Source organism: Trichoderma reesei, assembly GCF_000167675.1.
Source record: "Trichoderma reesei QM6a unplaced genomic scaffold TRIREscaffold_1, whole genome shotgun sequence".
In the NCBI taxonomy this organism is placed as follows: Eukaryota; Fungi; Ascomycota; class Sordariomycetes; order Hypocreales; family Hypocreaceae; genus Trichoderma; species Trichoderma reesei.
Genome location: NW_006711148.1, coordinates 610,896 through 629,994, shown reverse-complemented (window position 1 = coordinate 629,994; position 19,099 = coordinate 610,896). Strand labels below are relative to the sequence as shown.

The following is a 19,099-nucleotide window of genomic DNA, read 5'->3' as shown; positions in this document are numbered from 1 at the left end:
TAGTATCGCCTTGGGTCGCGGCTCGTCGATTTTCTCCTCTCTGCAAAACCGGAGCCACTGACTCGGCCGCGGTAGTTTGTACTTGGTAGCCGAATTCGAGAGGACCCTTGAGTTTGGGAAGACCCTGAAGCGACCGTTTCGGGGCAGATGCGGGAGAATAAAAGAGGGACATCCCTGGCAGAAGGAAGAGAAATCGAGGCCCGACGCCAGCTGAGCGGTTTTAGATGAAGAAAATCAATCGTCAAGAGAGCATGGAAGGCGAGCAAGGGTACGGAGAGCCTGATCGTTGTAGGAGTGTACTATTACAGTGGTAGGTACAAGTACATGCGACAAATCCGGAGGGCATGAAAGGGTCCTTCCAGACTGGACGGCTCGTGCCCTGGATCACTCTTTCCCTCGTCTCGTCCTGTTTTTTTCTGCGCTTCCCGTTTGGATGGATGGAGTGGAGTGGAGCCGCATTCTCGAGCAGGCGCGGCCACGGTGCAAAATGGCACCACTTGCCCTCTCCGGAGCAGCTGGCGCAGCCAATCAGCAGCGCGCAAACTGAGGCTAAGCCGTCGGTAAGCCAGCGCCTGGGCATGGTGCAACGCCAATGGCAATTATCTTGACGGCAAAATGGGCTGATCTCGCGCTCAACAGCTGTCCACGACGGCCGTCTGTCATGCCACTTTTGCCGTACGTGCGTCGGGCTTTACCGGGGCAAGGCGCGACACAGCAGCTCCTTCCAGCCTCCCCGAGCGCTGAGCCCGTCCGTCTGCGGAAGGCAGTCCCCCTGGCTGGTGCTTGCCTGCCTGTGCGCGGGAGGTACCGTCCGGGCCTGCTCTGGCGTGGCGAGTACTTTTGGTCGAGGCTCTGGGAGGCACAGTGCCCATGATGGCGGTTTGCTTGCTAGAGGCACGATCTGCTGCTTGCTTTGCTTGCTGCTCGTACGAAAGGTGCTTGCTAGCTCTGCTCCGTGCCAACTATTTTACCACCAATTCCTCCCTCTTCCCCAGCTCCGTCTCGGGACCTCCAAACGTTGCTCGTACTGATGCTCCGGCATAGGAGACGCACGCAGGACAGGTAACTACTTGAAGTAGCCGACGCCGGCCACTTCACCGGAGCAGCAAAGCAAAGCAAAGCAAAGCAAGGCAGGGCATAGAAAGCAAAGACGACAGAGGAGGAAGGACAAGCACGAACAACCAACCAGCGGCCGGTCCAGCCAAGGGAAATGGGATCAGGGCTGCTGTGTGCTGTAAGCGTCTGCCTCGACGCCGCCGCGTGACACACTGAGACCAAGAACGAATCGACTTCCTTGCGCTGCCCTACAGTACAGCCTCCTGCAGCTTCAACACTCCCAGACCACTCTTCTCTCCTGCACTGTCGCATCATCCTGCCGTTATTCAAGTCGAGACCCCCCAGAAGACCCCCAACCCGGGCCCCGGTATCCATCCAATTCGTCGCAGCAGCCAGGGGGGGGACCAAGGCCAGAGGCGAAAAGACGCAAGAACAAGCAAACAAGCAAGCAAACAAGCAAGCAAGCAGACGCCACCAAGCTGTGTACGCTCGTCTCTCTAACAGCCCGCGAACAAACGACAAGGGGCCCCGAAGAGGATCCTCAACCGCTCCCAGAGCGCATTGCATTGCCGTTACGCTGCAGTTGCAGTCACAAGAAGAAAAAGAGGTGTGGTGGAGACGGCCACTACTTTCAAGGCCCATCTCCTGAGACAACTGAGACCGTCTATCGCTATCGGCCTCGTCGGGCACAAGCAGCGTGCTGAGGTGCTGCAAAGTCGAGAGATTATTGGGCCAGCCGAGCACCCAGGCCGCCCATTGAAAAGCAACCAGGCTCCCGGACAGTGGAGCGAGCACCCTCTCTTTCGGCTGCCCGCTGCCCTTTGCACAGCAGCGTCCGAAGGGAAAGGCGATACAGAAGCACGGGTGCTTGCCACAGCGCCTTAGCGAGCCTTCACGCTGGCTGACATATCAACCCAAGAGCCGTCCGACACCATGGCGCCGGGCGTTGTCAACTCCTCGTCAAACTCGAGGAACAACAGTCCGAGCCACATGGAGGAAGAACCGCAGCAGCCCGGACCGTCCAACCAGGAAATGCCCGTCGACGAAGAGGATGCCACCGATCCCCTCGCGCTTCTCCGGAGCTTGCCAGAGCCGCCCACCAGATGCCAGGTGTGTGTAGTTGGCGCTGGTCCCGCGGGCCTGATGCTGGCGGCGAACCTCGCCCGGTTCGGCATCGATGTTGAGGTTGTCGATGACAGGGCGGACCAGACGCCCGTTGGTCGGTATGTTCATGCCCTCCCCCGAAGAAAACAACAGAGAATCCTGCCCAATTGCACCTTTTCTTGCAACCGGCCTTGACAGCCATGTTCACCCCCCCTTTTTTATTTCTTTGATTTTGCACTACCCACGCATTACTGCAGATTGTAGATGTAGAGACTGATCTTCTCTATTCGACTCTACTCCTGCCTTCTGCCTACATATTTGACTATTGTCCTCGCTACGAAAAGAGAATAGGGAAGCTGATGTGATACAATAGCGCGGATGGCCTGCAGCCAAAGTCCATTGAAACGTTCCGGCAGATGCGATTGGCTGATCCGCTGCTGCAGCGCGGCGTGAGAGTCTTTGACATTTCCTTTTGGCGCAGCACGGCCGATGCACCTCTGCATCGTCTAGGCCGGGAGGTCCATTATCCTCCCGTCATTGATGTTCTGGACCCCTATATCCTCCTTGTCCATCAGGGCATGGTCGAGGGCCTTTTCATCGACGATCTACGCAAGCGCGGAAAGGAGGTGCGCCGGAACACGGCCTTTGAGTCCCATTACGTTCCAAAGTCCGGGCCGGTCCAGGTGCGGTGTTATACCAATGTCAACCAGGACAAGAGGACAATCTTGGCCGATTACCTCGTTGGATGTAAGTCGATCTCTGGTATTTTGTAGACTGATATCAAAGTTCCGGCTAACATGATTACTCCAAGGCGATGGAGCACACTCCAAGGTCCGCAAGAACATGCCCAATGTAGAGGCCGTGGGCTTGTCCCGTCCAGACATCTGGGGCGTCCTGGACGGCGAGCTCATCACCAACTTTCCTGACATCTGGTCCAAGACTCTTGTCTACTCCGAGGAGCACGGCTCGATCCTCATTGTGCCCCGCGAGCGCAACATGACGCGCTTCTACATCGAGCTCAAGGCCAGCGCCCGCGCTGACCGCCGCGAGCTCGGCCAGAAGTTTGTCATGCAGCAGGCTCGCAAGATCATGGCGCCCTTTGAGCTGGATTGGAAGTACATTGAGTGGTTCGGGCGGTACCAGGTGGGCCAGCGCGTGGCGAGCCGCTTCACGGACGTCAACACCCGGGTTTTCCTTGCGGGAGACGCCAGTCACACTCACTCCCCCAAGTCGGCCCAGGGTATGAACACGTCCATGCACGACTCGTGGAATCTGGCCTGGAAGCTCAACCTGGCGTGTCGTGGTCTGGCCAAGCCCAACCTCCTCGAAAGCTACGAGGTGGAGCGCCGCAAGATTGCCCTGGATCTCGTCAACTTTGACTACGAGCATGCCAACCGCATCGCCGGTGGAGATGCCGTCGCCATGGCGCAGAACTTCAGGGCCAATGTGCGCTTCATCTCGGGCATCGGCGCCGACTACAGCGAGAGCGCCCTCAACATTACCCGGCCGGAGGACAACTCGGCCATCCTGGGTGGCGCTCGCCCGGGATGCCTCTTGCCCCCGGCCAAGGTATCGCGGTACATTGACTCGAACCCAGTGGACATTCAACTTGACATCCCCATGCTGGGCCAGTTCCGTATCTACCTCCTCATGTGGGATGTGATACAGGCGAGGCCCTTTTTGGAAACATTCTGCCGCTCCATTGCGACGCCAAAGTCCCTGGTGAGCCAGCTTTCTGCCGCCGCGAGCGCATCGTACGCCAAGCAGCCGAGATTGCCGGCCCCCGAGGATGTGTATACACGCCCTGAGAGGTATACCGTGGTCAGCCACTTGTTTACATTCGCTCTGATTAGTGAGTTACAGTCTCCCCCCTTTTGCAAACGCACCATACCTTTTTTGCTGACCGGATGATGCGTCTAGCCACCATGCCCAAGTCCGAGATTGAGATCTCGGATCTTCCCGCACTGCTGCAGGATAGCCGCTGGACGGTCTACATCGACAATGTCCCCGAGCTAGACACCCGGGGTGCCTTCTGCACCGACAAGTGGCTGGGAAGCCTGGGCCCGAGCGAGGTTGCCATTGTCAACGTCCGTCCCGACGGCTACGTTGGCTCCGTTGGCCGTTGGGACACCAACGTTGACGAGGCTGGCGAGCAGGCGGCTGCGTGGTTGGATTCGTACTATGGCGGCTTCTTGCAGGTGCCACAGAATTGAAAGGGGTGGTAAAAGTGGTTGTGATGATTCCGAGTGAACCGATATGAATATCTATAAGATGACAAGAGACGGCTTAGCAAAAGAGGAGGAACCTATTCGAAAGGACGCAGGAGAACGTTGGTGGTTCGAAACACGGCGTGTCTCGAGGTTTGACGGCATGCTGATGACTGATTACATCTTGGACTGATTTTGATGATTTGCTTCTCGCTGTTGCTCGTTGGTGTCCAGAGGCGGAGCACGGTATCTATATATACGTTTGCACACTGCTTTGTCTCTTATTTCCTTTTCATACACGGGAACATGTAGAATAGCGTGGAGGCAAGTAGAAGGGTAGTACACGAATGTGGAAACGATGAGCATGAACGAGAAGATGATCTGAATGTGAAACGTTGAGCATGAACGAGATTTCCAAGGCTGTGCCCAAGAAAAAAAAAAACATACGAGTTTGTGAGGCCACACGGATGGAGTGAGAGGCGCTGAGTGATTTTTTTTTTTCGTACTGTTGATTAGCTGCGGTTGTGGAACGTGACCTCTGCTAACGTGATGCTTTTTCATTTCGTTCAGAGCTCTACGGGTATGCCCCTTGCATTTCCGTCTCTCAATGACATGGCAGACCTGGGTTTGTTTGGGAAAATAACTGCAATATGAGGCCATTCCGGCTGTTTCTCCTGACGTGAGATTAAAGATTTTCTAGTAAAACTGAGATTTGTTCAACGCTTGCTGCTACTAGTACTATACCTCTTTGCTTTTACGTACTTGATTTATTTATCAATCTTTTGGGCGCTTTTCTCATCAAAAGACGAGAATGGTTACATCGCCCTTGGCAATGTCCTCGCCCACGAGCCAGCGCTCGTCTCCGCAGATGAAGCCCTTGCCCATCATCTCGGACCACATGGCGTCTGCGAACTGGACTTCATGCCCGTCTGGGCCTTGGGTCGTCGTCGTCGTGCTCGTGCTCGTGCTCGTGCGGGCTGCTGTGTTGCTAGTAATAGTAGCTGTGCTTTTCCTCTCACCCGCAGTAATAGCAGTAGTAGTAGTGCTGTTCTTCACGATTTGCGGAGAGGGAGTTGCTGTATTAGTGAATGTCCTCGTCGTTTTCTTGGTGTCTGTGCCTGACGAGGCCCGTCTGGAGACGAGCTTGGCCCCGTTCGGGCCGACCCCCTGGACGCGGATCTTGGGGCGTATGTGCACCGAGAGCGTCTCCAGCATGAAGCAGTCCCTCGCAATGACCCTCACGCCCGCCGCGGCGTCAAAGACCTCGGAGAGGGTGACGTAGGGGAAGTCGTCGTGGCGCCAGCAGGGTGCGCGGCCGGGCCATGTCTGGGAGTGACTCCACGCTCGCTCCGGAGACCAGATGCCTCTCTTCTTATCATCGTCACCATCATCATCATCATCAGTGCCCCCTACTGAAGCCTCACCATCCCCGTCGTTGTCATCGTCCTCGTCTTCCTCCATCTCCGTCATGTCCCTCCTCCAGCGGCCCCTCCAGCAAAACCTCAGATTCACGCCCCCTCCCCCTCCGCAGTCGTCCACCCACCGCGGCCCTGCGCCGACGAGCGGAATCCCCGTCGTCTTGACGCGGTGCAGGCGCGGCCGGCTGGGTCTGCTGTGCGGGCCGGCGGACCAGCGGTGCTCCTCCTCGGTGAAGAAGACGTGGCCGCAGGCGGAGGCCCGGGCGGCGTCCCAGGTGCTGTCGTCGAGGGCCATGGCGCGGAGGGCGGGGGCGTCGTGCTGGAGGATGGCGAAGGCGCGGAGCTGGGCGTTGTTCAGGGTGCGGATGATGCGTGGGGAGCTGGTGGTGGGCGGTGATGATGATGATGCGGCGTCTGGGCGTTGAGAGTAAGAGTTGGGAGGGTTGAATTCCCAGATGGTGAGGCTCTCGAGGGGTTCATCGTCGGGCCATGCAGCGTCGAAACTGCGAGGAGGAGGCTGCCAGGTGTAAACGGCGTAGTGCGTAGCGTTGTGCGTCGAAAAGAAGCGGTCGTGATGATCCAGGGACAGGCCGACGGGATGAATCTTCAACTCGCAGCACAACTCAAACTCCCACGAACAAGTCGGCATCTCGGACGAACCATCATGGGCAACGCCAGCATCTGTGTGCCGCCGAGGAATGACGCCGTCCCAGGACCCCGTTCTCCGGACAGAGTAAGCCGTCGCATAATGTCGATGCACTCGTTCCTCCGTCGTCGTCGTCTCCTCATTGCCGCCGCCGACGAGCGATCTGCTGCTTGAAAGAGGCTCCCGCTCGCACCACTCAAAGACGAGAACGCCATGGCTGATGCGCACCCGCCTCACGATCCTGCCTCGCAGATCAAACGGCACATCAACCTCCCTCCCCGTCTGTAGATCCCTCGCCCTATAACAATACCTGGCTGCTGCTGCTGCTGCTGCTCCTCCAGCACTCGCACCCTTATCGTCGTCGTCATCGTCTTCTCCCTCGAGCAGTGACGGCGACGGCGACGGCGACGGCGCCGGATACACCAACAATCCCTCCTTGGGCGCAACCGTCCAGACCGGATCCCAAAAGTGAAACGCCGCCGTCTTGCCATTGAGGCTCAAATGCCGATCCCACGGCTCAACGCCCCTCAGCACCTCCTCGTCCTTCAACACCGCCACCTTTTCGACCTTCCACGGCAGGGCATTGCCCAGATGATAGTACCGCCGGGCGAGCCTCGCAAAGACGGCGGCCCAGTCGCCGCTCTCGAGGGCCGCGAGGTTGCCCGTCTTCAGGTACGTGCGCAGGCGGCGGCCTTCGAGGGAGCGCGGGAAGTGGCACAGGATGAGGCTGATGCAGAGGTCGGCGCGGGTGAGGGCGGAGAGGAACGCGCGGGAGAGGCGGCGGCAGAGGATGGTTTGGGTCGGGGAGAGGTGGGTGATGATTGTGGTGAAGATTGTGTAGGGGAGGTCTGTGAGGGAGAGGGCCATGTTTGGGGGGTTGATTTGGTGATGGCTTGCTTGGTTGGAATGCGGGTGAAGTAAGATTGATGATGATGATGATGATGATGATGTTGAAGGGAAAGAAAAGATAGATGCAACGAAGAGGGATTGGCTGATGCAGGTTGGTGATGTAGATGATTAAGACGAGTGGAAGCGGTGTTAAGGCGAGCGTGACATGTGACATCCATCACGCTGGAACGACGCATGATTAACAGGATTTGACGAGGATAGTCGGATAAATAATCAACATAAAACGTTCAATCAGCGCTGGACTTGATGGTTCAATGTGAATTTTGTCGTTCAAGGCATCTCGTGCTGTCTAGCCCATGATATCGTGAACTAGGTACGTTATATACAATTCATAGATACATGCTAGGTGCTCATTCATATGCCCCGTCCATCGCTATGACACGACATCTTCTTGGCCCTCATCAACCAACACACTCACTCTTCATTCTATATACACGCCATCTCAACGCCTACTGCAGCGTGGGCATGTGCACGGCAGCCTTCTTGGCCACCGCGTCCGCGCTCTGCCACAGCGCCGTCACCGTCTTGAGCTGCGTGTAAAAGTTGATGCCGGGCCGCCCGTAAAACGTGTTGGCGCCGCCGCCCGCAATCGACTTCTTGTTGCCGGTAAAGGAAAACATGGGCAGCGGCACGGGGATGGGCACGTTGATGCCCACCTGGCCGGCCTCGATGTTCTTGCGGAACGTCTCGGCCGTGGCGCCCGACTTGGTGAAGATGGCCACGCCGTTGCCGTACTCGTTCTTGTTGATGAGCTCGATGGCGTCGTCAATCGTCTCGACGTTCAGGCACACCAGCACGGGGCCGAAAATCTCCTGCTTGTAGCACGTCATGTCGGGCGTCACGTCGGAGATGATGGTCGGGCCGATGAAGTTGCCGTTGGGGTACTTTTCGTTCTTGTAGCCGCGGCCGTCGAGCAGGATCGTGGCGCCCTCCTGCTCGGCGCTGGCAATGAGGCCCTCGATGCGCTGCTTGCTCTGGGGCGAGATGACGGGGCCCAGGTCGGCGCCCTCCTCGAAGCCGCCGTCGACCTTGAGCGCCCTGGCGTGCTCCGCAACCTCGGACAGCCACTCCTTGGTCTCGCCGACCATGACCAGCGTGCTCAGGGCCATGCAGCGCTGGCCGGCGGCGCCAAAGGCCGCGCCCACGACGCTGTTGATGAAGTGATTCTTGTTGCAGTCGGGCAGCACGGCCGCGTGGTTCTTGGCCCCGAGGTTGGCCTGCACGCGCTTGCCGTTGGCCGAGGCCCGCGAGTAGATGTACTCGCCGGCCTTGTTGCCGCCGACGAAGCTGACGGCCTTGATGGCGGGCTCGTCGAGGATGAAGTTGACCGTGTCGTGGGCGCCGTGGATGACGCTGACGACGCCGGGGGGGAAGCCGGCCTTTTCAGCCAGCTCGACGAGGATCATGGCCGCACCGGGGTCGCGCTCCGAGGGCTTGACGATGATGGTGTTGCCGGTGATGGTGGCAATGGGGATGGACCACAGGGGAATCATGGCAGGGAAGTCTGGTGTAGGAAGAGGGACGACACGTTAACAAACTCGTCCGACAAGCTTCTCACAACGTCTCCAGAGAACGGTAGATAAGAAGAAGAGAAACTCACTAAAAGGGCAAATGGCCGCCGTCACGCCCAGCGGCTCGCGATACGTCCGCGTCTCCATGTCCTTGGACACCTCGAGCACCTCGCCCTTGAGCAGCTCCGGCGCGCCAATGGCGGCCTCGGCAACCTGCAGGCCGCGCAGGACGTCGCCCTTTGCGTCGGCAAACGTCTTGCCCTGCTCGAGCGTGATGCTCGCCGCCAGGCGGTCCCAGTTGTCCTTGATGAGCTGCACGTAGCGGAACATGATCTGCTGGCGGAACAGCACCGTCGTGTTCTTCCACGCCTGGAAGGCCCGCTGGGAGCTCTCGACGACGGCCTGCATCTCGGGCAGCGTCATCTGCGGCACGCGCGTCACCAGGCTGTTGGTCGCCGGGTCGTGCAGGTCGATGAAGCGGTCCGTCTTGGACTCGACAAACTTGTTGTCGAGGAAGTAGGGCGTGTTGCGCACCTCGGCCGCGGGGATCGGCTCGTGCGTCGTCGGGAAGCTGGTCGCCGTCGAGGCCAGCGCGTCCATGGGCTTGAGCTGCTGCGCCGTGGCGTGCAGCCGGCGGGCGGCCGTGAGGGACTGCGCCCTGCTGATGGGGGACGACATTCTTGTGCTGGTCGATCTCAGGGCGAGGGCCGTCCGGGGCGACGAGGCGGAGGAGAGGCCGCGGGGGGTGGCCGAGACGCTGGCGGAGAGGAGGCGGCGCATGGTTTGTGTGGGCGTGAGTGTTGTAAGAGGAGGAGTGGGAGGAGGAGGGGGAAGAGAAGAAGAAGAAGAGAGTTAGCTAGGTACTATGTCAAGCCCGCCGCTCGTTGATGTAGTATCAGCAACAGAATCTGCCCTCTCCGAGTATCATCAGTAATACCAAACCCAACAAGCAAGGACACAAAACAGAAACAAGTCACCAAGGGCAGAAAAAGACCCCCCCAGTGTCCTTTATATAACAATAACAGCAGCCGCTCCCAGTCGGCATCACGGTCTGCTGCTCTCAGCCAATCCTCCCTCACCCACCACCCACAAGCCCAAAACCCCAACCGACTTCCCGGCCGTACCTAGCCGTGTGTGGGGGAGGAGGCGAAAAAATGGGGAAGCCCAAGCACTGAAGATACCTACTGGGGGGGTTCAAAATTGTGTGGGGAAGCCCAGATTGAGACATAAGGTAGATGGGATTGACAATCGTTAAGCCGATGCCGCTCCATGCCGAACCAAACAGTCTCGTGTTAGCATTAACTTGATACTACTACTACCTACCTGCAACCTCGTCTTGGGCCTTGGATACGCATTGGCTTGTGTTAGTAACGGAACATGCCGTTGTTGCTCGTCTTCAATTGGACTATTTCCACACAAAATAGCAGTCAGTCATTCTACGGAATCAGCCGATGATGCAACCCTCCTTCAGTAAATACCTAGGTATATAGATAGGTAGGTAGGTAGATGTGCTAACTGCTTTATACCCGACCTCCCTCCCATCGTCTAGATTTACCGATATCCCCCTCCTCCGATCCCGGTGATTAATCCCCTTTCCATTGCCGAACAAGCCCACTACGTATCTCTGCTATCTTCTCTTGCAGCTGAGTAGTCAATCATCGCTGGCGATTCATATCAGATTCCCCTCCAATAGATTGCTTTCCTCATGCGGTCTGGCGCGCGCTCTAATCATAGGTAGTTACTCTCGTCGTCTACACTCTTCAAGACTTCCAATGCCAATTGAACTCTTGAGAATCATGAAAACGACCCAATGTCTCTGCACATAACCACAATGGACGTCTAGAGCTTACTGGCCACGTGTTATAGCCTCTACATAGTCTCATCATGCTGCACATTGGCTCCTCCTCCTCCTCCTTATCACAGTTCCCCGCACGGCTCGCCGACTGATACAGTATCCAGCCTCACACCTACTTGGCACATCACGAGCATCGCAAAGCAAATAGTAATAACGATTCCCATTTTTTTTGTGTTACGGTTGCTTTAGAGTAATCATGTTTTGGCCCTTGACTCCCCCATTTTGGCTACTTCTTTCTTTCTTTCCTGACATTGGCCGTGGATGTTGGTATCATGGATTCTGTTCATCCCACATCCTGCCTTGCTGTTCGATCCCAAACTATTCTGACAAAGGAAACACCACCCAATTCTTCTACGACTGGCTGCGGGTGGTTCGCTTGGTAACCTCTCCCTTGACCTTGTCGGCACCGCTTGCAACAGCCTCGGAAACGTCCTTGGCCTTCTCCTTAGCAGTGGCGGCGGCCTTCTTGGGGGCGGCCGATGAGGAGCCAAGGCCGACCAGACCGACAATGATGGCAATCAGGGTGACGAAGACGGCGGCAATGCCACCGGCGACCTCGGGAACAAACTTGATGGCCTCAACGGGGTCGCGCTGGGCAATGGTCAGGAACAGGTCAAGCTTCTCCTTGACAAAGGTCACGGGGTCGTCGAGGAACTTGAGGTCAGAGGGCGACTTGGGGGTGTCGTCAAACTTGGGCTCATCAGCCTCGGCAAGCGCCTTCTCAATGGGGTGCTTGACGAAGAAGGTCTCGTTGGCCAGCTTCTCGGCATCCTCAATGGAGTGGCCAATGTAGATGTTGTCAAAGAGGATGTCGTTGGTCATGGTCCAGATCTCGAAGCCAATCTGTCGAGCACTGGTTAGCAATCGAGCGTCATGAAGGTCTTGGTAAAGGAACGAAACTTACAGCTCCCATGGGCTCAAAGTTGGCGGGCGTCTTGTCCTCAAAGTAGTCGGGGTTCTTGATCTTGCGGGGAGCCCAGACGCCCTTGTAGGCAGGGTTGTCAATGTAAGGAGCAGTCCACTTGCCCTTGTAGTTGGGGTTCCTGACCATGGGCTTGGTCCAGGGGCCGCAACCGGAGACGTCCTCGCACTTGGGGTTGGGGACGGTGGGAGGGATCCAGTCGCCGTCCTCCTCGTCATCCCAGTCCTCGGGCTTCTGGGCCTCGGGGTCGGGGATCGTGGTGGGCTCGTCCTCGAGCCAGTCCTCGGGCTTGACGGCCTCCTCGTCGACAATCTCAAAGGGCGCATCCTCGTCCCAGTCCTCGGGCTTGACGGCCTCGGGGTCGGGAATGCGAGCCTCGTCGACCCAGTCGTCGGGCTTGGAGTCCTTGGGGTCATCAATCTCCTTGGGAGGGTTGATGGGAGGGCTCAGGTCCTCGAGAAGGCTGCCGGCCTTGGTCTCGACACCGTTCTGCTTGATGGAGAAGGTGTTGTTGGGGTGGACAATGAGGGTGTAGAGCTCCGTCGTCTTGACAATGTTGACGGCCGGGGCCGAGTTGAGGTGCTTCTCCTCGTACTCGCCAGTCTTGGGGTTCTTGTGGTTGACGATGAAGTGGACCCGGTTGTTGTGGCCGCACTTGTCGGGGCCAAACATGATGACGTAGGGGGTGGTGTTGCTGAACTCATCCTGGTGGAGAGCCTTGTTGTCGCGCAGCAGCTTCATGTAGGCACCGCCGCAGTCCAGTCCCTCTGGAAGCGTATAGGTCAGCACAATGTCCACATCTCGCTTTGGTTATCACGGGGGAGTTGCAGAGGCCAAACTTACTCTGGAGCTTCACCTCGTACTGCACGACGAGCGTCTTGCCCTTGTTGTCAATCTTCTTGGGGAACTTGGCCGAGATGGCGTGGTGCGCGGCAGGGTTCTTGACAACGAGGCCCTTGTCGCCGTTGATGCCCTTGTACTGGTAGGGCTCCTCGACCGCCCACTCGCCGACGTAGGCCCATTCCTCCTCTGCGTCCTTGTCGGAGCCGCTGGTGTCCTTCTTGGCGTGGGAAGGCTTCCACCGGGACTCCCAGTCGTCGGTGAACTGCTCGAGGAAGTCCGCCTTGATGGAGGTGGGCTAAGCGATTGGTGGGAACTGTCAGCAGCGGTTCATGATATCCCGTCGTCCAAGAAGCTTGCTCCAAGCTGGAGCCAAGCGCCAACATTTGGGTCCTTTTCCAAAGATGAAAGAGAGGGCAAACTCACAGTAAAGGTGGGAAGCTCCGGGACTGCCTTGGACTCCTCGACGTCCTCGGCATACGCGACACCAGCGAGCAGAGCCGCAGCGGCCGCGACGGTGTTGAACTTCATGGCGAAAGAAGAAGCGTCGCAAAGTTCAACGTTTTGCAGCAGTAAGATGCAAAGAGGAAGAAGAAGAAAGAAAAAGGGTATACTAGCGGGTGTTTTCTCAGGAAGAAAGAAAACCTGACGGTGGGGGAGAGAAGTGATGCCAACAGGGCAGTGCCAGCGGTTGAGAAGGAGAGAAGGGAGAAGCCCTCGAGTCCTATGTGCTGTTGTTGTTGTTGTTGTCTTCCTCTTTGAATGTTGGAGGTCGAGGAAAGAAAAGAAGAAGAAGAAGATGATGATCGGGAAGAAGTCGCACGGCTGGCCGCTGAAGAAGAAGAAGAAGGTCGCGGGGGACAGAGAGAGAGAGGCTGCGCAGCTTGTTGGCCAGGCCTTGAGGACACGTAGAACTAGAAGCTCAAACTTGGTCGCCGAAAATTGAATACATAATATGGAACAGCTGCCGCGGGACCTTGCAAAGTGTCAATTTAGCGACTAAACGGCAGGTCGATGCGGGGGTCCGAGCTGCCAGTTGCCAGCCTGGGCTTAAGGCCAGGTACGTACTCTGTGTCGGATGGAAGAGACGAGAAGCAATGGAAAGAATCCCGGCTTAATTTTTTTTGGGGAGGGGGATTGTTGCTATTATTGATCCTCACGATGGAGACTGATGGGCCTTGATTGATCATAATACTATGGCGCCGGCTACAGCCCACGTGTGGGCCTTCTTAATGCTATCTGGTTGCTATGTAAAAGTAGTACAGAGGGGAGAGAGAGAGAGAAGCGGTGATGGCATCAATTGCGTGCGGACAAAGAGCTCAACCCATAAAGAACAACAGGGAGACGAAAGAGACACATGTCAACAAGCACACTTGGATGGTGAAGAAACCATATTATCCATTCTGCTGAGGAGAACCCCAATTGAGCCTGCATGGTATTATCAACACATGGTGCATGGGTGTTCCACCACAAATGGCATCATCAGCCTCTTTTTTTACCCGTGAGATTTTAAGCGTACTACACGGAAGGTCAACGGAATACTAGAATCGGGTATTATAGCAAAAGAGGAACCATGCATGCATGCTGTTACACGCGCGCAGATAACAGAAGATGCCACATATCCAACTTGCAACCCTTGCGCCACAGCCACATCTCGATGCTGACTGTCCAAAGGCCCTCCATCCCGATCGAACAATATTAACTTCAGTCCATCTTTGCTCTTTATTTTCTCATCTGGAGGAAGAAGACGGGCATGGGGAAGCCTAAGAGTTAGTACGTAGTCCCAGCACATCGATGCTGTGCATCTGATTATGCGCGTGTAGGCCAGCGATGCCCCGTCAACTATGACGGGCGTCGAGGCGCTAAATTGGCTGCTGGGTATTCACCACTTATTATAGAGACCAGGGGATTGGCGAGCATGAATCGAGCACCAAACAGCTTGTGTTCTGACTCGGTCTGTATTCCAACACACGATATGCCGTCAGCATCTGCATCAACTCACATCTGCACGTGTTTATAAATGCAAGACGCAACTGCGCGTGCAAAGACGTGCTGCTATAATACAATACGAGATGCAAGCCCAGGTTATACGATTGATGATGGGCAAATCATTTCAGGAGCACGTCTGCGATCTGCGCAGGGTCTGTTCATGGCCCATGCCTCACTTCCATCGAATCAGTTGGAACTCATTCCATGACGTCTCTCCACACGACTCCATAGCACCTGTGCACAAGCCATCATGATGACCGTCACAAGAAACACTCATTGTCCGTCTGAACCATCACGTTCACCAAGGCACAAGCAGTCGTCTGTTCCAACGCTACTTTATTAGGTACGCTATTCACCGTGGATATCAAACTCGAGGTAAATACACCCAATCTCCATCATTAGTACCATTAAACAAGATTAAACCCCTTCCATTAGCCCAACCCAAACCTGGAACAAGAACTTGTAAAAAAAAAAGCAGACAGCATCTGCGAAGCCACTCAGGACTAGGTGTGGCTTACAAAGCCAGCAGGGCAGCAAAGACACCCATCAGAGCACCGCCAGAGGCAATCATGGCAGGAGCAGCGTTGGTCGTGGCGCTAGCAGAGGCAGAGCTGGTCCTGGTAGAGGTGCTGGTGCGAGTCGACGTGCCGGTGGCGGTGCCAGTCGCGGTGCCAGTGGACTCGGAGTCAGTCGCGGAGCTGTCGGTGCCCGTGGGAGCAGCGGCAGAGTCAGTAGCGGTGCCCGAAGCCTGGTTGTCGTTGCCGGGGGCGCCAGTGGCCTGGGGAGTGCCCTCAGAGGTGACGAAGTAGTGGTCGTTGATGCACTTGTCAATGCACGTCTTGTAGATCTGCGTCTGGGCAGCGCTGCCGTTGCCCTGGGGGCACTTGGCGACGCACTGCGTGGTGGCGTTGACCTGGGACTGGTTGGGCGAGGGCACCTGTTGCGAGGTCCGTATTAGTGGTCTGCTGATGAGAGGCGAGAGGGAAGTCTTTCAGAAACATACAGCAATGCAGTGAGCCTGGCAGTCAACGTCACCAGCCTTGCAGGCCTTGATGCAGGCAACCTGAGAGGCCTGGGCAGGGCTGAGCGACTGGGTCCCGGACGGGGCCTGGGCAGCGCTGGAGCTCGACTGGGCGGCAGCCAGGGCGGCGAAGAGGCCGGACAGGACAATGGAGAAACGCATTGTGACGGTTTTGGGTGTGATTCAAAAAAGGCGTGAGCGAGTTGAGCTTGTTTTGTTCTTTTGCGTGTAAGACAGCAAAGACGCGAGTAAGTGAATACAGTAGCCGCTGAAGTGTTGACGATGTTGTTGTTAGTTGCAAAAAGCACTAAAACGAGTGTCGATGCGTTCCGAGCTGAGCGAGAGACTTAAATAGAGATCGAAGCTGGGGGGAAAGAAGGAGAGAGAAGAGAGGGAAAGGGAGCTTCGCGCCTCGGGGGGGAGGAGCAGGACATCTCCCTTTAATAGGTACTCTGCTCACTGCTCACTTGCTCCATTCTCAAGCGCCAGGCGCGTAGCAGCAATAATACAAGTAGGTACGCCAGAGATGGTCGCGCGGAGTGGAGGAGCAACCAATCCAATGGCTTCCAGGCGTCTCTCTCTCTGGTGGTGGTGTCCGTCCTATTTTCCGCCCTGGCCCGTTTCCTTTCCGCGCACAGTACGGGCCATGTACCGGCCATGGGATGGGGGAATAAGTACGAGTACCTTGTAACCTTGGTAGTAGTGCCTTGGCCCGCATGGAAGAAAGACTCAAGGGATGAGGGAACAACAAGCCCGAGGGCCTGTCCCGGCCTTTGTCTGAGAGGCTCCACCCGAGCATTGCATTGCTTTTGCTTGCTTGGGATTTTTCATGTGTTGTTTGGCGACCTTGACTGGGCCAATGACGGGGAACCATGTAAACATGGGATGTTTGATTTCCACCGGCGGTTGATGCTGTTTCTCTGTCATGGTGATGATGATGATGTTGATGGCACTGCAGCAGCCGTGGTCTCTCGTACGTTCTGCGGGTTCCTCTGCGGGTTCTACATCCGCTGGGTCGTTGATTTCTCTCCGGCTGGGCTTGTGTCACTGCCGGTGCGGCAACGGGGGTTTGATTGCGTGGCGCAACAGGATGCATCTCTGCAATCAAATGTGCCGTCCCGACAGCTGTAGCAGAGGTGGTACAACTACATAGTATACATGCATGCAAGCAGGACTCCTCCATACGAGTAGGTATTATTACTCCGCACAACGTTGAAAGAAAGTCCCATCATGCTGATCAGCAAGAAAAGCGACAATGAGACCAAATTAAAGGTCTCGGCGCGTTCTGATGTGTGGCGCTCGTCTTCTGCTGTCTTCCCGTGTGCCGCTGCAGCTCGTACACACATCGAGGGGGCTCGTATCGTATTTTTTGGCGTTGTCGATCGCCTCTGCGTTAGACGCGGCTCAAACGTCTTTTGCCATCTTCTCCTCCCCCCATTGTCCCAATCCCGAGCATCCATCATCTGTGATCCATCGGTATGTATGCATGTACCCCAACTTTGCCAGTCTGCTGATGCCCGTCCGACTCGTGTCTGATGCTGTGCGATGCGGTCATGATTTTCTTTTCTGGTTCTCGGCAATTCGGTCGCCCGGGCTAATGCTCCAGGAAAGAGGCTGTGTGCGGTTCTTGTGGAACCGCTGACTGGGGGGGGAGGGAGACGAGGAAAGGCTCGGCCGTGATTCCAGCTGCCTCTCGATGCGCCCAATTCTCGTTGATGTTGATGCCAGAGACGGAGACCTCAGCTTTGTCTGCGTACATGTTTGTTTGAGATGAATCCTGCATCGCTGTACAGTATTCCCATCTGGCCTGGGTAGCTACACAGCGCAGTTACAGATGGCCACTGCTCGATCCATGGACTCAATGGCATGGAACTGAAAAAAGACGCCCCTCGCAACAGGCCACTCCCCATCAACACCATCGCGGTCGTGTCTCTATCTCTCTCTCTCTCTCTTGTTCCATTCGGCTAGTGGCTGCAGGGGCATGAAGCGGCACCAGAGCGGGCCTCTTTTTGTCTGGTTGGTGCGCTCACGTCCAATACTAGTGACTAAGACATCCGGGCTCAGGTCGGGGCTCTGGAGGGGATCGCCGATTGGAATTCGTCACATGGAGATGGGTCGGTTGTTGTTTGTTGTGTTGTGTTGTGTTGTGTTTTGCTATGTTATGCGGCATCAACATCCACATCCGCACCGACATGCAGCAACATGGGACTGCTGTTGATGCCTTACAGCTCCAGCTATGTACTCGATATAGAGATTGGGAGTCATCATCACATCCCCCCAAGACAAGAGGAAAAGGGGGCAGAAACCGCCACCTCCTCGCCCTCTTACAAGTAATAGTACCTAGGCATGCCATCTTTTTGGCACCGGCGCAAGCACCAGGCAAACTCAATCCTCGAGAAGCACGCAGAAAAAGGCACAGCGTCTCGCTGCTGGCCCTTGTGCCCACCCACCCCGGCCGACTAATACTAAGCCCATTAGCCTGTGTGCCTCCGAGACGCCCAGGGGTTCAATCTGCTGGCGATGCCTTTCGTTTTTTTTTCCGCGTCCAAGTGTGCTGAGTCTGGCGCTGACGGGCCAGGTACAAGGCCGGCCCAGTGTCGCACCCAAGGTCTGATACTGTGCCCTTTTGGTGCTTGGGCCTAAAAAGCAAAACTTCCCTTGCAAATACGAGGGCACCATTGGCGATCGATGCAATGCGCCGTTGCCAGACGGGGCAAGATTCCGAGCGAGGGAGGGAGGGAGGCTTGGGAGGGGGGGCAACGGCCTGTTGTCTAGGTCGTCCAATGCCAGCTTGCGGACTGGTCCAAGCTGACCTGCTCGAGTCTATGTAGTTGACCCTGGTAAAGATGAGGACCATCTGCTCCTTGCGTAGCTGAAAAGCCATGCCAAGTACTAAGGTACTACATGTTACGGGGGGGAGAGGCCAGCGATGTTCCGCTGTCCTACCTAGGTGTGTGCTAGCAGTCGAGTGCTTGATCAATGGGTACCTATTAATTTCCACAAAACACGGAGGCTTACGGGATTGCTGTGAAAGATCGTTTTGCGCGTATCCAGCCTGATGGAGCCCTTTGAGGCTATCCGAGGGGAATACTACTAGTATAGGTAGTGCTTTGTGGCAGTTGGCCCCATCCGTGCCATGTTACGAGCACTTTCAGCTGTTGAGGCCTCGCCAAGCTTGCCCAGAGAGCTGAGATGAACGGTCTCACCGACTTGAGGTTCTCAGCTTCTCTTGTCGGAGAAGAGAATCCCCCCCCCCCTGGGGAGCTGCAGCAGTTTAGGTCGGTCATCGTGCCGGCACTAATGATGCAGGTTCACGAGCCCGTAATTTCAGGACAAACTCGACCCTACTTGTGTCTGAGACAGTCTGTACTAGGTAGTACTACGAGTTCTCGAGAAGTTGAATGAATAAAGGAAGGAAGCAGAAAGCAACTAAATCTCCTGCGAGGGACAACTCCTGTTCCTGTCCTCAATTCTCGCTGCTACTCGTGCCACTTGGTAAGAGAGAGCGCTAGGAGGAGGTCAGACGCGAGGGCGACGCGCGGGAGGATGAACCAATGGTAGCATCGAATTGAGGAGCTTGAAATTGCAGACACACGTTAATAGACGGAATGGTGGTGTGCT

At 56.3% G+C, this 19,099-nt stretch overlaps 5 protein-coding genes across 5 annotated transcripts; 1 reads left to right on the top strand and 4 right to left on the bottom strand.

The window, feature by feature from the left end:
• Positions 1-2,088: 2,088 nt before the first annotated feature.
• Positions 2,089-4,373, top strand: TRIREDRAFT_1751 (uncharacterized protein; the record flags this gene model as incomplete). Its single annotated transcript, XM_006960856.1, has 4 exons — positions 2,089-2,279; positions 2,534-2,907; positions 2,972-4,012; positions 4,081-4,373. The coding sequence occupies 4 exons, from the start codon at positions 2,089-2,091 to the stop codon at positions 4,371-4,373; spliced, it is 1,899 nt and encodes a 632-aa protein (XP_006960918.1).
• Positions 4,374-5,165: 792 nt separating this feature from the next.
• TRIREDRAFT_119607 (uncharacterized protein) lies at positions 5,166-7,298 on the bottom strand (the record flags this gene model as incomplete). The annotated part of the gene is made up of 1 exon (XM_006961111.1): positions 5,166-7,298. The coding sequence occupies one exon, from the start codon at positions 7,296-7,298 to the stop codon at positions 5,166-5,168; it is 2,133 nt and encodes a 710-aa protein (XP_006961173.1).
• A 491-nt stretch (positions 7,299-7,789) lies between these two features.
• TRIREDRAFT_54525 (aldehyde dehydrogenase) lies at positions 7,790-9,529 on the bottom strand (the record flags this gene model as incomplete). The annotated part of the gene is made up of 2 exons (XM_006961110.1): positions 7,790-8,844; positions 8,941-9,529. 2 exons carry the CDS (start codon positions 9,527-9,529, stop codon positions 7,790-7,792), a joined length of 1,644 nt encoding a protein of 547 aa, XP_006961172.1.
• A 1,435-nt stretch (positions 9,530-10,964) lies between these two features.
• Positions 10,965-12,999, bottom strand: TRIREDRAFT_73678 (calnexin; the record flags this gene model as incomplete). Its single annotated transcript, XM_006961109.1, has 4 exons — positions 10,965-11,549; positions 11,611-12,395; positions 12,472-12,766; positions 12,895-12,999. 4 exons carry the CDS (start codon positions 12,997-12,999, stop codon positions 11,058-11,060), a joined length of 1,677 nt encoding a protein of 558 aa, XP_006961171.1. The 3' UTR covers positions 10,965-11,057.
• Positions 13,000-14,971: 1,972 nt separating this feature from the next.
• Positions 14,972-15,640, bottom strand: TRIREDRAFT_53947 (uncharacterized protein; the record flags this gene model as incomplete). The annotated part of the gene is made up of 2 exons (XM_006961108.1): positions 14,972-15,394; positions 15,461-15,640. The coding sequence occupies 2 exons, from the start codon at positions 15,638-15,640 to the stop codon at positions 14,972-14,974; spliced, it is 603 nt and encodes a 200-aa protein (XP_006961170.1).
• Between the last annotated feature and the right edge of the window lie 3,459 nt (positions 15,641-19,099).